Raw genomic sequence first — 21,078 nt, forward strand, 5'->3', positions numbered from 1 at the left:
GTGATTTAGTCCCCTAGCTGGCAGAAGCTATGGTAAGTTGTACTGCAAGCATAAAAGCCACTTGCAAAAAAAGTCAGGAGAACACCAGCGTTTTCTGTACAAAGAAAAAGGTGCTATACTTTAGCAAGAGATGCAAAGTGAGATCCTTCTTTGATTTTTTGTTGTTGCTATGCTTGTATAAAAATCTTATTGCTGTTTTATTTACCGTATAGACTGTCTATGGTAAAGGTCATTATCAGAGCAACTGGTAACTCTGGGCATGCCTTTCTGAAGAGGGGACCTCTAATTTTATGCAAGCCATATAATTTTATGTAGACTATACAAACCATATGCCTCAAGCTGGCAAGCTTCCTTGAATGGCACAACAAAACCTGTACTGAGACGGACAGTCTAAGACAGGGGAGGGCAAAATGGTGGATCTGGCCAGCGGACGGACTCCAATTCCCATGGAGACCATCTGGGCAGAAACCACACAGCCAGGGCACATGGCTAGGTAGACAGCTGTTCTGGGACTGGGATCTCGGGGCGGCGACAGCATGGGGCTGAGGCAGAGCTGTGATCCACTCCCTGCATGCCCATCCGTGGAATCTGCACTCATTGCAGGGGTATGCAGGCAGCAGATCACAGCCGTGTCCCAGCCCTGGCCCCCTCAAGATCCTGGGGGCTCCCCAGCTCCACCCACTTAGACTGTTCCTGGCCATCGCCCCATCCTAGCTGCATGCCCTGCCCATATGGGTCCTACTTCCAGCAGTGGGTGTGGGGTTGGTGGGCCGGGGTTGCCCGGGCAGCTGGTCTGGGTCACGCATTGATAGCCGGAAGGAGCTGCTGCCACAGGGGCTGCTGGGAAATGAACTCTGCCACAGGCCCAATCTGGCCCATGGGCCAGACTTTCGCCCACCCCGGTCTAAGGTTTAATGAGATAAAACGTTACTCAAGGGGTAAATCTTTACTGTTCTGCTGTTTATCCACTAAAAAAAAAAAAAAGAGGAGTGTGGAGCTGAAGGGCATCTCAATAGTGAAGCCAGCCCAGTTTGTGACAAAGGATCAATAAGCTTCTTGTGACTGTTCCCACTGCTGCCCTTACTGAGCAACTGCCCCTACTACTCCTTCAGGGGCAAGTGTGAAGGGCAAACAGCCCACCACAGGCAGGAATGTGGGCTTTCCCCAATAACTTTTACTTGCCCTTACAGTCCAATGTAATGCTTACAACTTTAATGGGTTTTTCCATCAGGCCATGGTAGACCTCAACAACTCTACAGAAAAGAAGAACAAGTAGCCAGACAGACAAATGGAGGCCGGAGCACACCAGCAGCAAGTGTGGGGGCTCAGAGAAGCAGCAGAGGTGATTATTACTGTGATACTTCATTTATAACTGATACCTTGATTTCTGAGATCTACACAGCAAAAAGGGACTGACACAAAAAGCTGATAAGATGGAATGATGTTTTACATCTACATAGTATATAAAACTCAAACTTATATACAGTAGTATGTCCCAACTAACTACTATACTGCTAAAAAAAAAAAAAAAATCTATTAATGAGGACTCCTCCAGGTCCTTGCACAGCCTCCATATGGATATAGGCATCTGACACCTGGAACAATTTACAATGACAAGAGATCTGAGTATCGCATGAATTTGTAAATACAATAATGGTTTGCCTGAAAAATAATATAGTAAACAGAAGTTTTAAAAACTATGGAGGTAAGGAATTAGGCTGGAGAAATCCTGTTGATAAGTTATCTAATGAGTACTTTTTAATTTTAATATGATTATTGTGAATGGCAAATGTCAATCCATAAAGAAATCCAGATTTAAAGTTTGCTTAAAGGAATGGAGGCTGAAAAACTCTTTTGAAAAATGCATGCAACATTTTCAGGAAGGTAAGGATGCTTTTATATACTGCTCTCCATAGCATTCCTTATTTCTTAGTTTCCTTGAAATTTCATTGTAATTAAAAAAAAAAAAAATACTAGTATTTCAGTCAAGTGCATTTCCTTGATTTTAACACAAAATGGACTTAAATCCTTTAATCAGAACCCTCCTCAATTACACAGGCCACAGAATTTCACCCATCTTGAATGACACAAAACAACTTTGTGAAACAGAGGACTTATTTTAGAAAGATCACCACTTAATTGAAAGACTTCTAATAACAATGATGATAAATCCCTTGATAAACGAGTTTCAATTGAAACAGCTTAAAAGGTCCAATATTATTTTTAGCTTCCAAATATTATCTTTTGATCCATTTACTTCCCTGTATTCCAGCTCCTCTTCCCCTCCCTGCCTTTCCCCTACCCCACAAGAGACTACTCCAGAGAGACAAGTTGATCATGAAGTCGCACCAATTTCTTCAGCTTCCAGAAAGATTAAAAGTGTATGTACAAACCCACACATGCTTAGACAAGGACTTTTATAGGATGGTGAGGATAGGAATAATCCTGCCTTAAGCATCACATCACCTAAGCCCATCAGGATCCAGAAACTCGACATTCTTCTGCATTTACTTCTGTAGGGACTCAATCAAGAAGTTCTGAGATGGTCTAATGAAGCATTGTTCAACCGGTGGCCTACAGGTTACAGTCTGCATTCTGCTCCTTCCATTGCACTCCTGCTGCTGCCACCACCAGCCTCCCCCTTCCTTCTTCAGTTTCTGCCACTGGCTCCAACCCTTTGGGACTAAGTGAGGGGCACAGCCTGTGGGGCTGAGGGAGTCCATGGCTTGGGGACCTTGTGTAGCACAAAGAAATGTGCAGCTGGAGGGGGAGTATGCAGCATAGTATGTTGGGTGTGGAGGCAGTGGCATGGTTCAAATTGTGGGTACCACCACCACAATGTGGTTATTAGGGAGGGAGGGCCCCGAGTCACACAGTGCTACGTGCAACCTGCACAATATCAGCCCAAGAGGCCAGGGTGTCATTCAGAAGTCGGACAGCCCTACTCTAATTAAGACCAACAGGACGGGACTTCTCAAAAAAGTACACTCATAGCTGCCACTTTCTTTTAAAATATAGATATCCATGGTGTGCCCCTTTTTAAACTAGCCTAACTTTTGCCCAAGAAGTGAAAGACCATCAGCCCATGAGAATTCAAAGAAGAAAGGAAGTTAGCATTAACTAAAGTTCAATATGTGTTGTCCAGATCCACATCTTCAGTGTAGTTATGCATGCATCTCATTCATTCAAGTTCAGAGATATTTTTCCTTGGCAGTGTATGTAGAGCATGCCATGGCCCTGTTCTCACTCATGCTCTCTGCAAAGGGATAGAAGGCAGTGTTCGTTTCTACTCAGTTCCCTCACTACCGCAATATTGCAGTGTAATGATCTCAGAAAGGAAAAGGAGTATGGGATGCAATGGATGCAACTCAAAAAACTGTAGAATAGTACTTTTTTTTTTTTTTTTTTTTTTACACAGTGCATAATTAACTTTGCAGAACTAGGACGACTCAATTCATTCCAACTTTCTGCTAATCACTAAGAACGTCTCTGACCTGTGAAGAAAATTTCTACTCTATTCCTAAAAAGTTATCTAGCATCCAAACTGGATGCAGAGTGTGGTTTTGGGTAAATGGTCTATGACCAGAAACACAATCCCGGGGTTCCCTCTATGACATCAGAATGTCTTGGCACCTGAAAACCATTGCAACCACACAGGGGCCAACAGGAGCAAGGCCCCATCTTGTCTAATTCTGTGGGTGCTCTTGCAAGGTAAGTAATGTGAGTGAGAAGATGCACAGAATGATTCCTGACTACAGGAGATAAAGAAAAAAATCCCTCTTGAAGGAGCTCAGGTAAAGGTCTATAGAGCAGGACTGGTATGCTTCCTGTTGACATCTAATACTTCAAATTTAGTTTTGGAGAATTGACTCAGGAAGACTAACTGAAGAACAGAGTCCCTTACTCTCACAAGTGGAGAATTATCATTCATCACCATTTCTTGATGCAAATACTAGAGTTGCGTGATACGTCATGATTATGTACATGATGCCCATATGTATATCAGATGAAAGCTTCATGGTCTCCATACTGAATTCCAGCGGACAGATTTAGAGTCACTTCTCCTCTGTTGTCCAGACACTCTGCACTTGGAGATCATGGAGCTTCCCAGTTTAGTCACCAACAGGTGTGATGAGAGGAAAGGAAGTCCTATGCACGCACTAGACTGGGCACTCCACAAAATGTCAGGTAGGACTGAACAAGAAAAGCAACATTCTCTTGCTTAGAGAATGCTTTCCTGGAGAACAGATTGTTTGCAGTCAGGACTGTAGTCATCTGAGGTGGAATCTGGTACATATCACCAGAGATGGTCAGATAGCTGAGAAATGCAAAAGCAAGCGTTTAGTGTTGTATGGAACAATCCTCAACCATGAGGATAAGACTGGAATTGATCTTGCAGGAGATTAGATTTCAGAAACAAATCAGGCTGGACTTCTGCATATTCAACTACAACCCTGAATGAAGAACTTGCTCCTTTATGTTCCCCATCATGATCCCCAAGGCTGAGGATAGCTTAAAGGTGAGGTCTTCCACTTCCTAATAAAATATTTATTCTAGCCTCTAGGATATATACAAGTGGGTGGCACTCACTCTGACAGACATGTTTTAAAAGAAAACACTGCTCGGCTAAATACTTTCGGAAAACAGCTGTAAACATCCGTTCTATGAAGAGAGTTCCAGGCCCCAGATCCTTTATGGGTAGAGATACTTGCTGGTAAGCCCAGAAAGGTACCTAAACTCTGAAAAGGTTACAAGTTCAGATATACCACTGAGCTCAATGCTTTCTGTTGGCTGATCTGTATATTCAGGTGTGCCTAATTTTCCCCAGGTACTATACCAGAAGCCTACCTAACTCAGACTTCTGGATTCCACTATGAAGGCCAGAAACCAAGTCTTTTAATGGCACTAGCATGATACCACCACCTGTCAACAAGTCTTGTATACTTCCCTCAAAGTATACAAGAATAAGAATTATATTCCAAAGAGGAAAATTTACTCAAATACTAATTTAAAGTGATAAATGCTGTGTAATCCTCAACTCAGAAGGAGAACTTCCTGAAGGAAACTTTGATACTACGGTATTCTCTCAAACTTCAAGACACTGGTTAAAAAATGACAGTGTGATCTAATGGATTAAAGATAAAAAAAAAAAATTACCAAATTCTAGTTTTAGCATTGCTACTGATAGTCAGGCCTCAGATGAGTCCATTTGTAATGCAGTTTTCACATCTACAAAAGATATGTACACATCTATTGCACAAGACCTTTTTTTGCTATTTTTTCAGTCACTACACAAATACTATCTGAATAGCATACCAAAATGACAAATGTCCCTTGTTTTAATCATTGTGCTGGGCTGCTCAATTTCTGAACTGTGCCTTTCAACTCTCCAACTTGTCAGATAAAGTAGTTTGAATGTTCAACCTGAAGGAACTGAGCACTGTACACATACAGTGTGCACCTGCATAAGTATCCAGATGACAAAATTAAAATATTCATTTTGTTTTTGAACACTACTTAAGGTAACAGACACTCATAACACTCAACAGTAGATACTGGGCGTGTCTACACAAGCCCAGCTGCATAGTTCCAGCGTTGCATGGGTCATTTCCAACCCTACTGCACAGCAGTAATGAATTACTGTGCAGTAGCGTCGGCGTCATGGTTCATGCCCACCAACGCTACGTTGCCATAGCAATGAGCTACATTGCTACAGTGATGTTGTGTCTCGTGTAGATGCACCCACTATGAGGTTCCATCACAAAAGATTTTACAGCTACCAAATTTTACTATCTTTACACAAGCTTTTCAGTGAACGTCATTAAAGAAACAGTCAGCAAAATGATCTTTAAACAGGTAATACAGCTGTGGCTCCTGCCCAGATGCTATCTTTAAATAGGTAATACAGTTTGTCAGTTAATTTCAAAAACTAAAGTTTCTAACAATTTTATCCTTTTCCTATAGTTTTTTTTAAAACTTGAGAATACTGTGTGAAATATGCTAGTTTTAGTATTTATACACCACTTCAAGCTTTCCCAAGCGGTTACTTTAATTAATTTGGGCTTTCAGATTACTTTTAATTAACCTCTCTCCCAACAGAGAGCTCCATGAGCTTGTCATTCCCCAATAATGCTTGGAATAGTGAGTGTTTCTAAAATAACCAGCTTGCCATCTGCTGGCTGAAGTGCTTTTTGCAGTAGCAGAAGGAAATGTCACCAGGTGATATTTAAGAACAGCAGTTATAACACCCATCATTTTCTACCATCCAAAAGATATTCTACCAATGTGCATATAGTATTTTAGAGAGGCCAGTCTAATTTTTGACTGAAATTAGTGTTCTTGCAACTAGTAAGTGAAATATTTTTGTAGGACCTAGAATGTGAGAAATACCTAGATTGGAATCCTAAATACCTTTTCATGTTTAATTTACTGGTTTTATAGTTATTTTGTCTCAAAGATATTTCAGTCTGGATTCCTACTGAAAATATGACTGATGACCTGTAGGAAGCCACGCCAGATAATTACAGTGACCAGTTTGGGGGATCAATATATACAAATATATAATGGCCTTAAGAGAAGCAGGACTACCTGAATTCATCAGGTTCTCAAACACCCAATTCTTTTCCAGAAAGTGTGGTTCTGAAAAAAAAGAATTAAAATCCACTATGGCCTGCCCAATATACATCTTCTTATTTAAATAGACAGGTTGTCCAAAAATAGTATCACTTCATTAGTTTCTAAAGGAGGCAACTCTTTGATGGCACAACTCAGTGCTATTCTCTATCCCAGATAGCATTAAGCACTTCTTGGCTTACGAGTCTAAATACCCTCTATAGTTCTGCTTCATTCTAAGAACCAGAAACAGCATTTCTTTATGAATGTAAGAGCTTCATGAATAAGAATCTGCCTAGAAACTCAGGATATTAGCATATTCTGTATTATAACTGTAAATAGTTATTTCCTTCCTCACATGCTTGGAGCAGTTGCATCTCTCTCATATATTCCAATATGCAAGAAACAGTGCAAAATGATAAATCAAAGTGGTAGTCACCCACCCTGGCAATCTTCAAAAAGCATCATTTGACCCCAGCAGTCTTTCCTGCCCAGTGCAGGGGGGCTGAACCTGATGATCTGTAAGATCCCTTCCAAATCCTAACATCTATGAAACTATGAAAGTAACTGAATTTTGAATATATCAACTGTTGAAGTCAGGTGTTTTAAACAACTAGATAGACAGGATGTCTACACAAATTTTTTCAGTAGAAGTGTAAGTGAAACATTTATGTATGTCTAAAAATTAATCTTTGTTCATAATACATATTACAACTAACCGTAATTTCATATCCTATACAAGACAAATTATTCAGTATTAACAATTTTTAAAAAAATCATAATTATGACCAATATTTGGAGTGGAGATGAATGTAACTGAAACCTTGGGAAAGATAAAAGGCAAATCACATGAACAGCTGGGGGGGGGGCAGGGAGAGAAGAGACACAGAGAGAGACGGACAGAGGGAGAGAGAGAGAGAGGAGAGAATCCTAAAGAAATGTGGGCTACATCCAAATACAAAGTCCATACACTCCATGGGAGCTGGGAAGACAAAGCAACTGAAAGCTCCTTCATGTCCTCTCAACCAGTAAATCATAACAGCCACACAAACCAAAGACCTTTGAAAACCTGAGTTTTACAGCAGCTGATTTAACTATTATTTTTTAGCTTGCAATTTCCAATGTTAACTACTGCTATCATAATTAAAATCTGAGCATACTACATTCCAGGGAACACTGCTGTTCTCAGGGCATGCTAAACAACTTTGCAATCAAAGGTTTGCAGTTATGGTTTCAGTTAAGGAAGCAGCCCAGTTGGAACCCAGTAAATAGAGAGGCTTTAACTTCAGTCTCTAAAAACTCTGATCGTTACATTCCTGAACCACAATAGCACTTCAGACATGCATTCACATATATACCTAAACTGTCTGAATTCAAGATCTATCCTGTCAATTTAAGAGTAGTTAAAAACAGTGGTCTATTTTGTTTAAAGACTAGATACACTATTGCCAGAGTTTTCTGGATAAGGATCAATGAGATTATCTAAAGGCTTGGACATATGCTCAGCTTGTCCAAGGAGAATCCCTGCTCTCCTAAGAGAAACCACAAAGGCACAGAAGTGTAATTTTTCTCCCAAAGTAATATGGCCACTCAGAGAAAAGTATCTTGGGAACAACCAGAATGAAGCATCTCCCTGGAGAATCTCTCACAGGTGACAGATTCTGTACAGGTAGCCAATGTGCTTTGCTGCTTCTCCCTCTCTGTCCCACAGGGGAGGGAGAGCTGCATCAGTCACAACCAAGCAGGGAGCAGAATGTGCCCTGCGAGTGCTTCGGGCTGGAGAAGCCCAACACTGATGCACCTAGAGGGTGCGTTTTGCTCCTGGTTTGTTCCCTGCCTGAATCACACTGCAGCACTCGGGTGACAGGAAGCATACAAGCATATCCTACCCAGCATTAGCTGGGCTCCAACACGGCACATGGGAGGAGATGGCTGGAGAACTGCATAACACAAACCCTGCTCCCAGTTTCCCTGACAATCCCTGCCTACATTCACTAAAAAAAAAGAGAGCCTGCAAAGCTCTCTGGGCTGCTTTAGCCCAGCATCCATCCTGCAGGCACTTTAGGTGCCTACAGACATGCCCCGAGGCTGCTCTGACACACTGTAACTACAGCAGGTCGGAGAAGACTTGAGTAATAGTCTCCCGGAGTGTGCTAATTAGTGCGTTCCACCCAGCCTCTGCATCTCATGCATCAGCATCATTGTGCTTCAAATGGCAGCAGCGGCATTTAACTAAAGCTTGCTTAATGAGCTTTAAAGTTTCCCTGCTGCCCTTTTGAAGTGAGGACACTGATACATGAGATGCCATGGGCGCTTTAATTAAATCAGCTCTTGAAGCCATTTTACTGTAAAGCGCTCCCCCCACTCCTACCCTTGGAGCTTGTGTAAAAACACTATTTGCTTCTCTGTTTGAACTCCTATACAGGTCAGTTTCTCTCTCAGGACAACTCTCCCAGGTTTGTTTTTCTGGATGATCTGAATGTGTGTACAGAGCCTAAGCTGCACTGCCACAAAATGGGGAGGCCACTGTTTCCTATACAGCAACTGAGGTGTCCTGGATCACTTAGTACAGATGTCTCATCTTTTAGCTGAATGTAGGTTCCTGGAGCTGAAGTTTTTACTTGGTAGACAGAAAGTGGAAGCATATGAAAACACCAACATTTGGAAGGGGTATACAGCAAAAATTGGTTTTGCATCTATAATGCCATGTTTTGAAAAATGTGCATGCACATTTATCTAACTTGTTTTCTTCAGTCTTCCATAGCAAATAGACTTTTTCAAAATTATGTACTGCTTAAGAGAAATTTTCAAGAATTCTAAAAATTAAAAAAGAGCTAAATGATAGTCTTCATAATTTTCTGCTAAAACCTAAAATATTAGAAATTAAAATGGAAATTTTTGGTAAATCACTCTAAATTGCTCAAAATTTTTCAAGTGTTGAATACACTCCAAATCTGCAATTAAAATATATTTTAAAGAGATCCCCGGGGTTCAAGAAAGATGTATAGTTTTTAAATGACCTGGGGCACCAGGACCGTGGGACTGGGCAGTGGTTCCTTGATTCCAGGGTCCCAGTGTCCTGGGAAATCTATAAGTTGTACATGAAACCTAGTGCCCTGCATCTCCCTTGGATATGGCATTTTCAAGTGCCTTATCCTGAAAGTCTGTCAAGCATGGTGGTTGCCAGGTTCCCAGTAGGGAGAGCCCTTCACCACTCCTCCCACACTGGGGAACCTAGCAACCCACTCCCCGAGGAGCCCATTTTCAGCCTCAGGACTGGGGCTGTCCCAGTCCCAATATCAACGTCTATTCCAATGCCTATACAACATTATAAGATGGAGGCATATTACATGTAAAACTTATGGCGCACTATACAAATGAGCTGCAAAGAAGTTCCACACATTTTGTGGAACATCTTTGTGGCTGGCTTGCCACTTTATGGCAGCACAAAACTGAACTTGTAGCACTCTACTTGTGGTGCGATTAACATGGTAACTGAATCATGAATTTAACATGCGCCAGAGACCCAAGTCTCAGAAACACTGCAAAGGGTGGAAGGGAGAGGCAGCAGAAAAATCACTTGCTCAAGGTCAAGAGCTCAGTAGTACATAAAAGAAGGCATTCTAAAACTCTTTAAACCAAGGCCCATGACCAGTCCCCCAGACAGTAGTGACTCTCCATTCATTCCTGTCATGATGTCTAGTGACTGGTCTATTGTTTAAAGAAGGGTCTGACAGCAGTTTTGTCTTTTAGACCACACTTATTGTGCTAAAAATCAACTTCACTTTACAATAGTTCTGTTTTGTAGTTGCAGCAGTGAGAGGGCTCTACTTGGTTATTTTAAAAATTTAGTATTCTACAAAGATTTCCATCTATTAGATATATCAGTCTGAGAACTTAAAAATTGAGTGCTGGAGCATTTCAGTCTGCTTTTACTTATATTACACACATTTTAGGAATAACCACTAAATTACTACCAAAGCATAGCTATTCTAGTGAAGTTATTTCAAGAATCAGCCTGGATGTTATTCATTACTTTGAAAAGTTATTTTTTGTAGCATGGTGACAGATTTTAAACAAGGTTTAGTGGTTTATTTGTTTAACAGACATATGGTGCATGTTTTCTCCCTTTGTCCTCTCAAAAACTGTAATAAAAGCTGCTTTATTAATAAAAACAACTAAAAGAGACTTATTTTCTCTAGGTCTGAATTCAAAAGACTGGCTACCCAGCAAATGTCTGAATTGTAATCTTGGAAAACCATTATTTCCCTTTGTCTAGTAAAAAATAAGTTGCTGCTACCAAGGTATTATTTCTCAGTATCCACTTTTTGATGTGCCTTTTTTAATAGGCAGAGAAAATATTCTACCTATCTGTAATTTTGGTTTGTATATTTTACATTATTCAAGACGGGGAAGTATCAAAAGAAGCAACCAAGATAGGGAGGCATAGGCACTAATCAAGTTAGAAGTCTTTATCACAATTTATGGTGCGATTGACATGGCACTTGCAACATAAGTGTAACATGTGTCATGGGCTAGATATCTAATCTCTAGTACTTTCTTTCCATATGAATCTCTCTAGCATCTAGTTGATAGAAAAAAAACTCACCTGGGCATAAAGTGAAAAATCATTCAGTAGAGAAAGGACAAAGTAAAAATGTTTTTAGAATTTATAAGTGCTTCCCTTTAACAGATCCACAAAGGAAGATGAGGAAATGTCATCCTAAAATTCCAAGTAGGGATATCCCTGGAAGTTTGTCAGCAAGCTACTACTCCTGAAAGAATGAAGGAATAGGTCCCATTTCTCCACCCAGGAGCAGCAGGGTCTTCCTATTCTTCCAAATGTAAACTATGTTCAAAGTGGATGCTGCTATAATTGTTGTTTATGAGAAAAATCAAGTTCTCTACTTTGTGTGGGAGAATGCCAGGGGGATGAGCAGATGTTAGGAGGAGAGGTCTAGATTGCAAGTCTCACCAGAAGCATTGTGAAATTCACCTTTGTAGAACAACTTCAGTTTTACCATTTGACAGCACAATCTAATTTATCTTGTAAATTTATTTTAAAGAGATTTAATTTACTTTATGGTATATTTACTCTTTGGGTACACCCATGTGCAGATCTAGGATTTTGAAAAGGTGTGGGAGGTGGGGGGTGCAGATGATGTGGTGTATCAACACACAACATGAAAGAGTTTTTTCCAGTTAGAGAAACTAGAAGCTTTACTAATATGCAAGGCCTAGGGGGCTTGCAATATATTATTCAGTTTAAGATCAAAGTAAACCATTGCAATTTTGCTAGATTATATATCAAGTTAAAAAACACAACAAAATAGGCAAAAATATTCAAAAGATACCACATCATTAAGTCCTGTAGTTATTACTTAATTGTATGTCTCTTATTCATAAAACAAACCTAGCTTTCGTGAGCATCTGGACAGTGCCTCCAATAGTTCACTATCAGTCATTTTTAGACCTCTGTTAATTTCTACACTATATCAGCATTAAGGATTTTACCTAGAGCTAAAAACAGTCTAGAGGGCTGTGAAACAGAAGACAGATATTTCTACAAATGGCTAACAAAGAGCAAAATTGCAGAAGAAAGGATATTTTGAATAGTGGAACATCTGGACCATTAAAAAGGAGAGAGGGTCATTAACATCTGTGGAATAGAGAGCGATTAGCAGGAATCACGGAAATGATAATGACCCATGAAGTCAACTTTCTCAGCACTGCCTGAATAAAAATGCCCGCCCAGGCATTTCTATTGTTGGTTTTAAAGTCTGGGAGAGACCCTGGGGGAGGGGGGGGGGAAGAGGCTCAACTGCACCACTGCAACTGTTGGGTATACCCCAGGTGTACCTGCTCCACGCCCCCCACCACACACCATCACCACCCCTAGATCCAAACCTGGGTACACATGAGAAAAAAAATCCAGGTGTTTCCAAAACAGGAGTTCTGGTCAAATTGCTGTATGAGGAAGACAACCTGGAATAAGTAAATCACCACAAACTGCTAATTCAACCTGCATTTTGCTCACAAACATTTTGTATGCACTACTAGAAGCTTTACAACCCTGTTATGAAAAAAAAAGTTTTGTCTGAAATAGCCAAATGGATAGAAGCTGGCATTGCTGGTATGCTTTAAAGGTCCTGATTGAAGTGAGCTGCACCCTAACTTCTAATATCAATCTACAGAGAAGAACTGTTTGTCATCCTACCATGCCTTACCTAAATTCTGAGCACACACCATCAAAAACGTCTCCATACATTCTGACATTTGCAACTCTGCCTTTTCTAGGTAGTTTCTAATTTGGAAGGAGTGCCATGTCGTTCTTTAAACAGGATCAGTCCAATAAGCCTGTCCAACTTATATTAATAAGGATTTTTTTTCCCCAAGAGCACTTCATAAAGTTTATACATTGTGCTGAAAAAAAAATCTGATTATTTGCTACTGATTCTAATAGGTGGAGGTACCTACAAACTGATTAATATAAATATTTTAATAAAACTGAATCTATAACTACTTAAAATTCAAAATTATAATAGTATATTCTTGTGACTGCACCACCAAGCAGAGCACATTCTGTGATTTTAAAACATCGTCACTTGAAAGAGAAATAGAAATCAGAAGCAACAGTAAATTAATTCACTAGTATACCTTAGTGACAGTGTATTTACCAACTTAAACTCAGGAGGTGGTCTAGAAAGCACAATAAAGGGCTTTGATCTACGCTGGATGCTAAAAGCAGGGGAGCTGCACAGTGCCTGTAACATGCTATGCTGATTCTACTACCAAAGCTGGGTATTTCTGCTTGGTAGACATACGTACAAACTAAAGAAACTGTGAAGTCATTTAACTGGATTATCAGTAGTAACAATTTAAAAATAAATACTTTGTTCAGAAGAAGTCAAGGTTCCACCCTGTCATACCAACTCATGACCTTGAAAATAAATTAAGGGGGAAAAAGGCTTTTGCATTTCATGCAACTTATTATATAATAGAAAGCTACATTTATATGACCACTTATGCTTTCAGTAACACTCCATGAGGCTTTCTTTTTGCCTCCAGATACTGAACACCTATTTCTAATTTCCAACCAACACATGCGCTAATACAAAAATCTAGACAGCAACTTCATATGATCTTATCAATAGACTGGCATCACATATCTTTGGGAAGTTAGCCTGCCTTAATGTTGAGATTAAAGGTTTAGAGATTTTGTATGAACCAATGAATATGCTGTTGTGGAGTGGACCACCTGTTAGGACTCACGCAATTCAACTACCAGTGGAACAATAACTGCCTCAGAGAGAGAGAGTGCTGGGATAAATAAAACACAAAAGCCAAATCAATCATTCATATACAGGGAGACTTTTAGGTTTTCTTCCAGGACAGTAAATAACCATTAAAGATAAAATTAGAGAAGAGATTGGTAGACACTACCTTTGTAGTATGCAGTGATACAAGCTTTCAGTGTAGCTTCAGCAGACACCACGAACCTGGTCCTAGGGAAGCAACCCTGAGAATATAATGGATGTAGAGGAGGACTAAGAAATTCTTTTAAAAGTTACACTGCATAATGACAGGTGTCAAGTCACCTTTCAGGATGACTTTAAAGCTCATGACCTACCTGCAGAAAATCCAGATGCCACAGCTGACACTGGAGAAGTGCTCAGACACTATTACACGTATGAGAAAGTTTCTAAGTTCGAAGCATGTTATGAAGAATGATAGTTCCCTTTAAGACAAAATGGAAATTACTTATTGCTTAATCTCTCTCTCAAAATGTAACTACCACACAGTTGAGCTGAGTGAACTCCTTGAAGGACCCTACCTGAATACTTGGGAGGTTTCTAGAAGCCATAACCTACATATTTACTTCCAAGTTGCACAAAGATCTTGACAAGTAAGATAATTTCTCAAAGTCCATTTCCCGGATAGATTCCTAAGTATATAAAGGAGTAGGCCTGCAATACTGTTGTAGCCACAATGGTCCATGAGCTGAGCGAAGAAAAGTTTTTTGACAATATATTTTATTGGATGAACTGTAGAGTTGGGAGAGATGTTACACGTGCACTTCATGCCCATAAGCTTGTCCAACATCTCTCTCAGCTATACAACTGGTCCAATAAAAAGTGTTTACTAAAAACGCCTCACCTTGAGTACAAGATGACAGAAAACCTGGGCAATCTCTCTTTTCTAGGGTTTGAGGGGAAGGCTTATAGGCCATAGACCTGTTAGGGAATTAAGAGGTAGTCCCCAGTAGTTCTACCCTAGCTAAACCAATTAAGAAATGGGATTGAATGTTTTAAACTGGAACCTCTGAAGGAAGACCCAATTCCTCAGGTAGATACTAAGAAAGTTATATGATGAAACTACATGATTTTTCCCTGTGTGATGATAAAGTCTCTGGATTGATTCACAGCAAGAAGGTAAGAAAGAGAAGAATGAGAGAAGATTCCGGAAGAGGAAATTACAATATCCACAGGAAAACAATTTCTTTTTGAAGAGTCCTTTTACTTTGTGTCTGAAAGAGTTACGATAAACCTATAGTTAGTGGCAGCAAGCTGGGAACTCCCTGCTCTCTTCAGGCAAGCTTGTCTTGCTTTCTTCTACTTTGACACAAAAGCCACAATCTCATCTTCCTTTCTTGGCTTGTATACCAAACTTCATTTTGAATGTGTCAAATGCTTAAACTGAGGGAGTTGAGGTAGACTGGAGAAGCATCTTTCTTGTTTGACTTTTTGTAACCAGTCAATTACTTTGATCGTTTATCCACCTTTCCTTTATCATTGTAATTTAGCTTAAGACTGAAGTCCATTTGTATCAATGAGAATACTACCAGTGATAACCTGGAAGCCAGAAGCCCAGGGGAATGCATATTATAGAAGATAACCAGAATTTGTCAAAGACTAGAAGCCTGCATTTACATGAATAAGAATATATTTCAGTATTTACGAAAAAGCACACCTGTGATGAACTTGGAAATGATTTGATCATTTTGAAATCCTGATGTAAAATGAAGTCTCTCACATATCTATAAGTATTCATCTGAAACAGGACATAATTCACCACATACATGAGGTATTGAAATGTGATTTTTTGTTTTCCTGAAGTAGTTTAGTCACATGTATACATATAGGTCAAAACCACCTGTGCAGTTAGGATAAGCCATACGTATTTTGTTTATGAAGTGAATGGATCAGTTAGTTGTGTGTCACTTGGAAGTGTTACCTCTTGTGATTACACTGAGGTGTGCATGGTATTGGCATTTCTTCCTAGAAGTTCCAAATCTTCGATGCAAGAATCTCAAGAATCAGCTACCAAGACTTGTGAACAGAAAGAAAAAAGCCTGAAGATGAGATTTAATTAACCCCAACAGACTAGATAAAGTGGAAAATACAAAAAAAATAGGAACTTGCAAAGCTTCATGCTTTTGGACCCTAATGTGACTAAGAACTGAAAATGTCAGTACTGAAGAAATACTTATTTTCAACCAGGTATAAATCTAATAATTATTTCAAACAAATATTATGTTAGAAGCATAGTTAGTAAAATTAAGTTATAAAACTGAATACCTCAGTCTGACCTTCGTGGGCACTGGATTCATGAGTGACACGAATAGCCTGAAAATTAAAACATATGTTTTCACTAAACCGTACACAAAACATGTTATTTTAAATAATAAGTCTTTATAAGAGTCAGTTCATATACTCAGCTGTCAACTTTGTAACATAGTAGTTAATGCTGTGCTATACACACGAGATTTTTATTTATTTTTTATTGCATCTGGTAGAACACAGCAGTTCAACCGGCGGCTGTAGGCCACATGTGACCCACAAGGGGTTAAAGTTGTGGCCCTGGGGCTTCTATCTGCCCCCTGCCAGGGCCACGCAGGCGCACACTGCAGCTAGGGAGCATCCGGAACAGAAGGCCTGTGGCTTGCCCTGAAACCCATGCTGGTGTGGATGGCAGGGCATGCAGTTCCCAGCTGCTTACAAGTTGGACAGCCCCGTGTTAGAAGAACTGACTAGAAGTTAGCCAACCAAAAGAGCCCCCAATTTAAGTAACTTTTTATTTCATATTCTCTGTTAGGGGATACCTAAAAAGGAATTACTATTTTAACTTGTGAAATAGCATCACTTAACACAGAATTAGGCCTTTTACACAATAGGTAGCGGGATTACAAAATTCCCTGTTAAAAGCAAATGTCATTTATAATAAATCATTCATAAATTACTTTGACAAAGCATTTCAGCAAATGCTTATCTTTAAACATGAGCAGTTCAGCTATGGTAAATGAGACTGGTCACAGCCTGAAGTGTTTTGTTGAAAGAAGATCAAATGCAGAACTACTCACAGAAACATTTCTACTGTGTAAGAAGAGAAAGATGCTAACCTCATAGGTTTCTAGATATTTGGCTCTCTCTTCAGGAGTCATTAATAATGAATCTTCCAGAAACTTTTTCAATGAAGAATCAGATTCTTGAAACAATAAAATAAAAATAGAAAGTGAATGAGGAAATCTCTTTATTCTCCTATCTTCACTAAACTCAGACAATTACAACAAAAGGAGAAAATGTTTCATAGCTGACTTGGCTAATATTTAGCATTCTATTTTTAAAAAAGCAGAAATCACAAAGTGTACAGTGAATTTATATCCAGCCAGAAAAATAAGAACACAATGCCAAAAGTTGATTGTATGCAGTGTACTAGAAGAAGTCACCAGACTCTCATTATGGTAAGAAACATCAAAATGTTACCTGCCACCTTATATTGGTAGATTAGGTCTTATTCATTAACTGTAAGGTCTATGAATTACAAAAATTACCAACATTCTCAAAGACTATCAACTTGCACAAAAAACTGTGCTGCTGCATCATCATGAAAAGTAGAAATTAGCCATTATTTTCTTAAGTCTTTAATCCCAAGATGCTGACATCCTATGTAAAAACAAAATGATGTTAACAAAGAAGATTTACCAAAGTTCATTTTTTCTTTGTTGTTTGCAATAGCATGAATAAGCCCAATTGTTCCACAAGCATTGCTGATGGTTTGCTTCATGAAGTACACTGATGATTTCACATCCTGTCCCTCAGTTTTTATTCTCTCCTCTTCTTCTGTTCTGAAAGTTTCATACTAAAAAAAAGCAAATATTTTGCATGTAAAAATCAGTAGATACTAAACCTGCAAATGTCCTGTGCTCCATTAAATTTCAATAGCAATTTGAAACAAATGAATAAAAGCAGTCCTCCTATCCTTAGTTATGTGATCTGTAGGATTATTCACTTGAACAAGCTCTGTAGAATTAGGGTGTTCAATCATTATCTTATGACCAAGGATTCTGGTTTTCTCCATTTAAAAATCCAAAATTCTCGATTTAAAAACACACATGCAAAATCTATGCTTTTCTGTGATTAAAATGAAACACCACTATATCTGTAGGTATCAACTGAACACAGTGTTTTATCAATATATTTACAATTTTAAAGCAATTTGGAAGTCTAATAGTGCTTTAATCATTATAATAAAATAAATTCTAAATACCTGTATATTTTGGTATGCGACTTCGTTTTTTAAATCATAGAAAAAAAAAAAATCAGAGCTCTCCCTGTCCCCTTTGCTCACCAGGATGTGGGTCCAGCTGCAGCTGTCCCTCTGCCGCTTTGTGGCACTAAGCAGCCCTGATATGCTGATGCCTTCACTCCCAAGCCACAGCTCTCCCAGTGCCCCTTAGTCCTGACCCACAACCCCATGGCCCAGCTGGTGCCCCTCATTCCCAACCTGCAGCCCTCAACTCCACTGGTGCCCCTCACTCCTGAACTGCAGCCCTTCCTCCCCCCACCCTACTGGTGCCCCTCTCTCCCAACCCACTGCCCCACTGCCCTCTAGTATGGGACCAGTCGACGCTATAGGCAATGTATCAGTAGGAGACGTGGGTGGGCATATGCCTGCTCCCTCCAGATGTGTGCCCACAATGGGGCAAGGAGCTACAGCCTGGCCAGACCAGCATGGGCAGGAGCCACTTCAGTACCAGGTCACACCCACTGGGCCACACAAAGGAGAGTGCGGGACAGAGCCTTGCTGCTGCCACTGCCGAGACCCCTGCACCAGCTGCATGAGAATAGCGCATGACGGTGGCAGTGGGGTGGGGGCCATGCTGTCCTCACCTCCTCTCGCCACCAGCTTTACCCCACCACCATGGCCCTGCTGCCTCTCCCCTCAGGCTGCCCCCACTACCCCTCACCCCACCTCCCCTTCAGGGTAGAGTTGCGGCCTGGCATGCAAGTGGCTGGGAGCAGAGGAGATGGGGATGGCATGCCTGTCTTGGGGATCCCAGCAGCAGCAGCGGCAACAAGTCTTGCTATCCTGCTCCATCCTCTTGTGCTGGGTCCTGCCCACTGGACCATGGAGGCAGCTCCTGCTCATATTGGTCTGGCCAAACTGAAGCCCTGCACCCTGCTGTAGGTGCACAATTTTTTTTTTTTTTTTGGGGGTGGGCACATGCCCACCCATGTTTCTGATACATTGCCTATGGCACCTGACCCCTCCTCAGGAGTGTGCACAGAACCAGGAAGCCAGCCCCCACAGATGAGCCACCCATGGCTCCATCCCACTCCTTGGTCAGGCACCATGGTTGTGCATTTCTGCCCTGGCCCTGGCCCCCAAGTACTGCCCCTGCTGACCAGCACCCCCAACTGATAACCCTGACCCAGTCCCACCCCATCACCATGGGGCTCAGTGTGAGCTGCTAACTGATTTTCCCTCCCCTCCCCCCAAAAAGACTTACCTGCAGAAAGCTGTGAGAGCTGTTCACCACACTGCCTGCCTGCCATGTGCATGTATGCATGCACACATCCACATGGTGCCCCCCATCTTTGATTGCCCTCCTCCTGCTCCCCCAGCTCCAAGCAGCCCCTTGCAGACTCAAACTATGCCAGCCTGCAAGGGGAAACCCATGGTTCCCTGTGTTTTTCTGTGGCAAATGGAAAACCTAGATCCCTGCTTATGACCAACCAAAAAAATAGAAATAAAAATAAAAATAATAATAATAATAAAAAAATCCACTCAGCATTCCACTCCCTCTCCCAAGTATTTTAAAGCACTCATCTGGCTGTATCATTTAGTACCATGTAAAATATGTTCAGAGAATTAAAATGGTCAGCTTTTCTTTTGAAGAGAGCACTTCTTTCCACTACAGTTCTCCATGTCTCTTCAAGTCAGCAAAAAATAATTTAGATAAGGAAGATAAAAATGGCAGCAGCATCTGCCAAGCAAACGGACTCTGGTAAATAATAAATAATGGAACCATACTGGAGCTTTTACAGCACTTTGTTTTTCAGAAAAAAATACTGTTTTTGAATTACATGGATGACCTTTGCAAATTGGCCTTATAATATCAGATTCCCAAGGCAATTTGATTATCCTATATATTAATTTGGCGGGGGCGGGGAAGAGGGTAACCCTTTTGGCAGGCATGCCACAAATTAAGTTCATGCCCACCTGCCTTTGCTGCTTCTTCCCCAATCTGTTGCATGCCACAGTGAGGCTGCCCATGGCATTTTTGGCACATGACACACAGTGGCACAGGATTTCAGTGGCACTCAGGCATAATACAGGACTTAAATTTGTGGCACACCTTCCAAAAACATTGATCCTCACTATCATTGTTCAAAGCATTTGTGATTTGTCAGCTATTGTCACTAAGCTTCTTGGGAAAGATCAAAGATTATAAACAACCCCCTTTCCTTCAGGCAAAGAGAGACCATTGGAGGAGCTGAAGTGAAGCAAAATGTGTTCAGTTTGGGTCCTCTGTTTTTGATGGAGTGAAACACCCTTTGGGAACAGAAGTATACTTTCCTTTGAAAGGGCACAACAGTTGTAGGTTTGGGTCTTATTTCATTATACTACTATGTATTTCCCCACTGAGTATAGTTTGTGTGCTTTATTCTGCTGCAGACAAGTTTAATAAGGCACTGTACTCTTTACAAACTGATATCAACAAACAAATCCCCACAAAGCTGCCTGCAACTAAAACAAACTAAGAAAACAGTGTTTTTAGACAATATAGACAATAAAATGAAGCAATGTCCTGGGTTTAAAATCTCTCCACCCTCTCAATCTGATTTTTATCAGTCAAAACAGCAAACTTGAAAGCACCGGGCAGTGGTTTGGTCATTCTAAAACATTCCTTTCTCTTATCTCCCTGTGGAATGCTGTTCTCTTGAACTACAAAGCCCCCTCCTTTAACTTTTTCTTTAAGCAGCATAAAACAAAAGGCTGTAATAAATAAATGCTTAGAGTTCTTAGCTAATAACCACACCAAATAATACAGCTGTCTTATACAGACCACGGGTATAGAGGGCTATACCCTATACAGGAGGGATCCTGTTGACAAAAGGGGCGGGGGTGTAGCTCTCTATGTGAAGGAAAGCTACATGTCCCTGCAAGCTGATGTTGGCGACC

General features: G+C 40.5%; 1 protein-coding gene across 3 annotated transcripts in view; it reads right to left on the reverse strand.

The window, feature by feature from the left end:
* The window catches only part of UCHL3 (ubiquitin C-terminal hydrolase L3), a 52,852-nt gene that overhangs the window by 19,128 nt on the left and 12,646 nt on the right, over positions 1-21,078 (reverse strand). For all 3 annotated transcript variants that reach the window (XM_019529788.1, XM_019529790.1, XM_019529789.1), the window contains exons 3-5: positions 17,595-17,751; positions 17,012-17,097; positions 16,191-16,238 (exon numbers count right to left, since the gene is read on the reverse strand). In XM_019529788.1, the coding sequence (XP_019385333.1) occupies positions 16,191-16,238; positions 17,012-17,097; positions 17,595-17,751 (291 nt within the window). The remainder of the gene's footprint in view (positions 1-16,190; positions 16,239-17,011; positions 17,098-17,594; positions 17,752-21,078) is intronic.

Source organism: Crocodylus porosus, unplaced genomic scaffold (assembly GCF_001723895.1).
Source record: "Crocodylus porosus isolate Cpor-Errol unplaced genomic scaffold, CroPor_comp1, whole genome shotgun sequence".
NCBI lineage: Eukaryota > Metazoa > Chordata > Crocodylia > Crocodylidae > Crocodylus > Crocodylus porosus.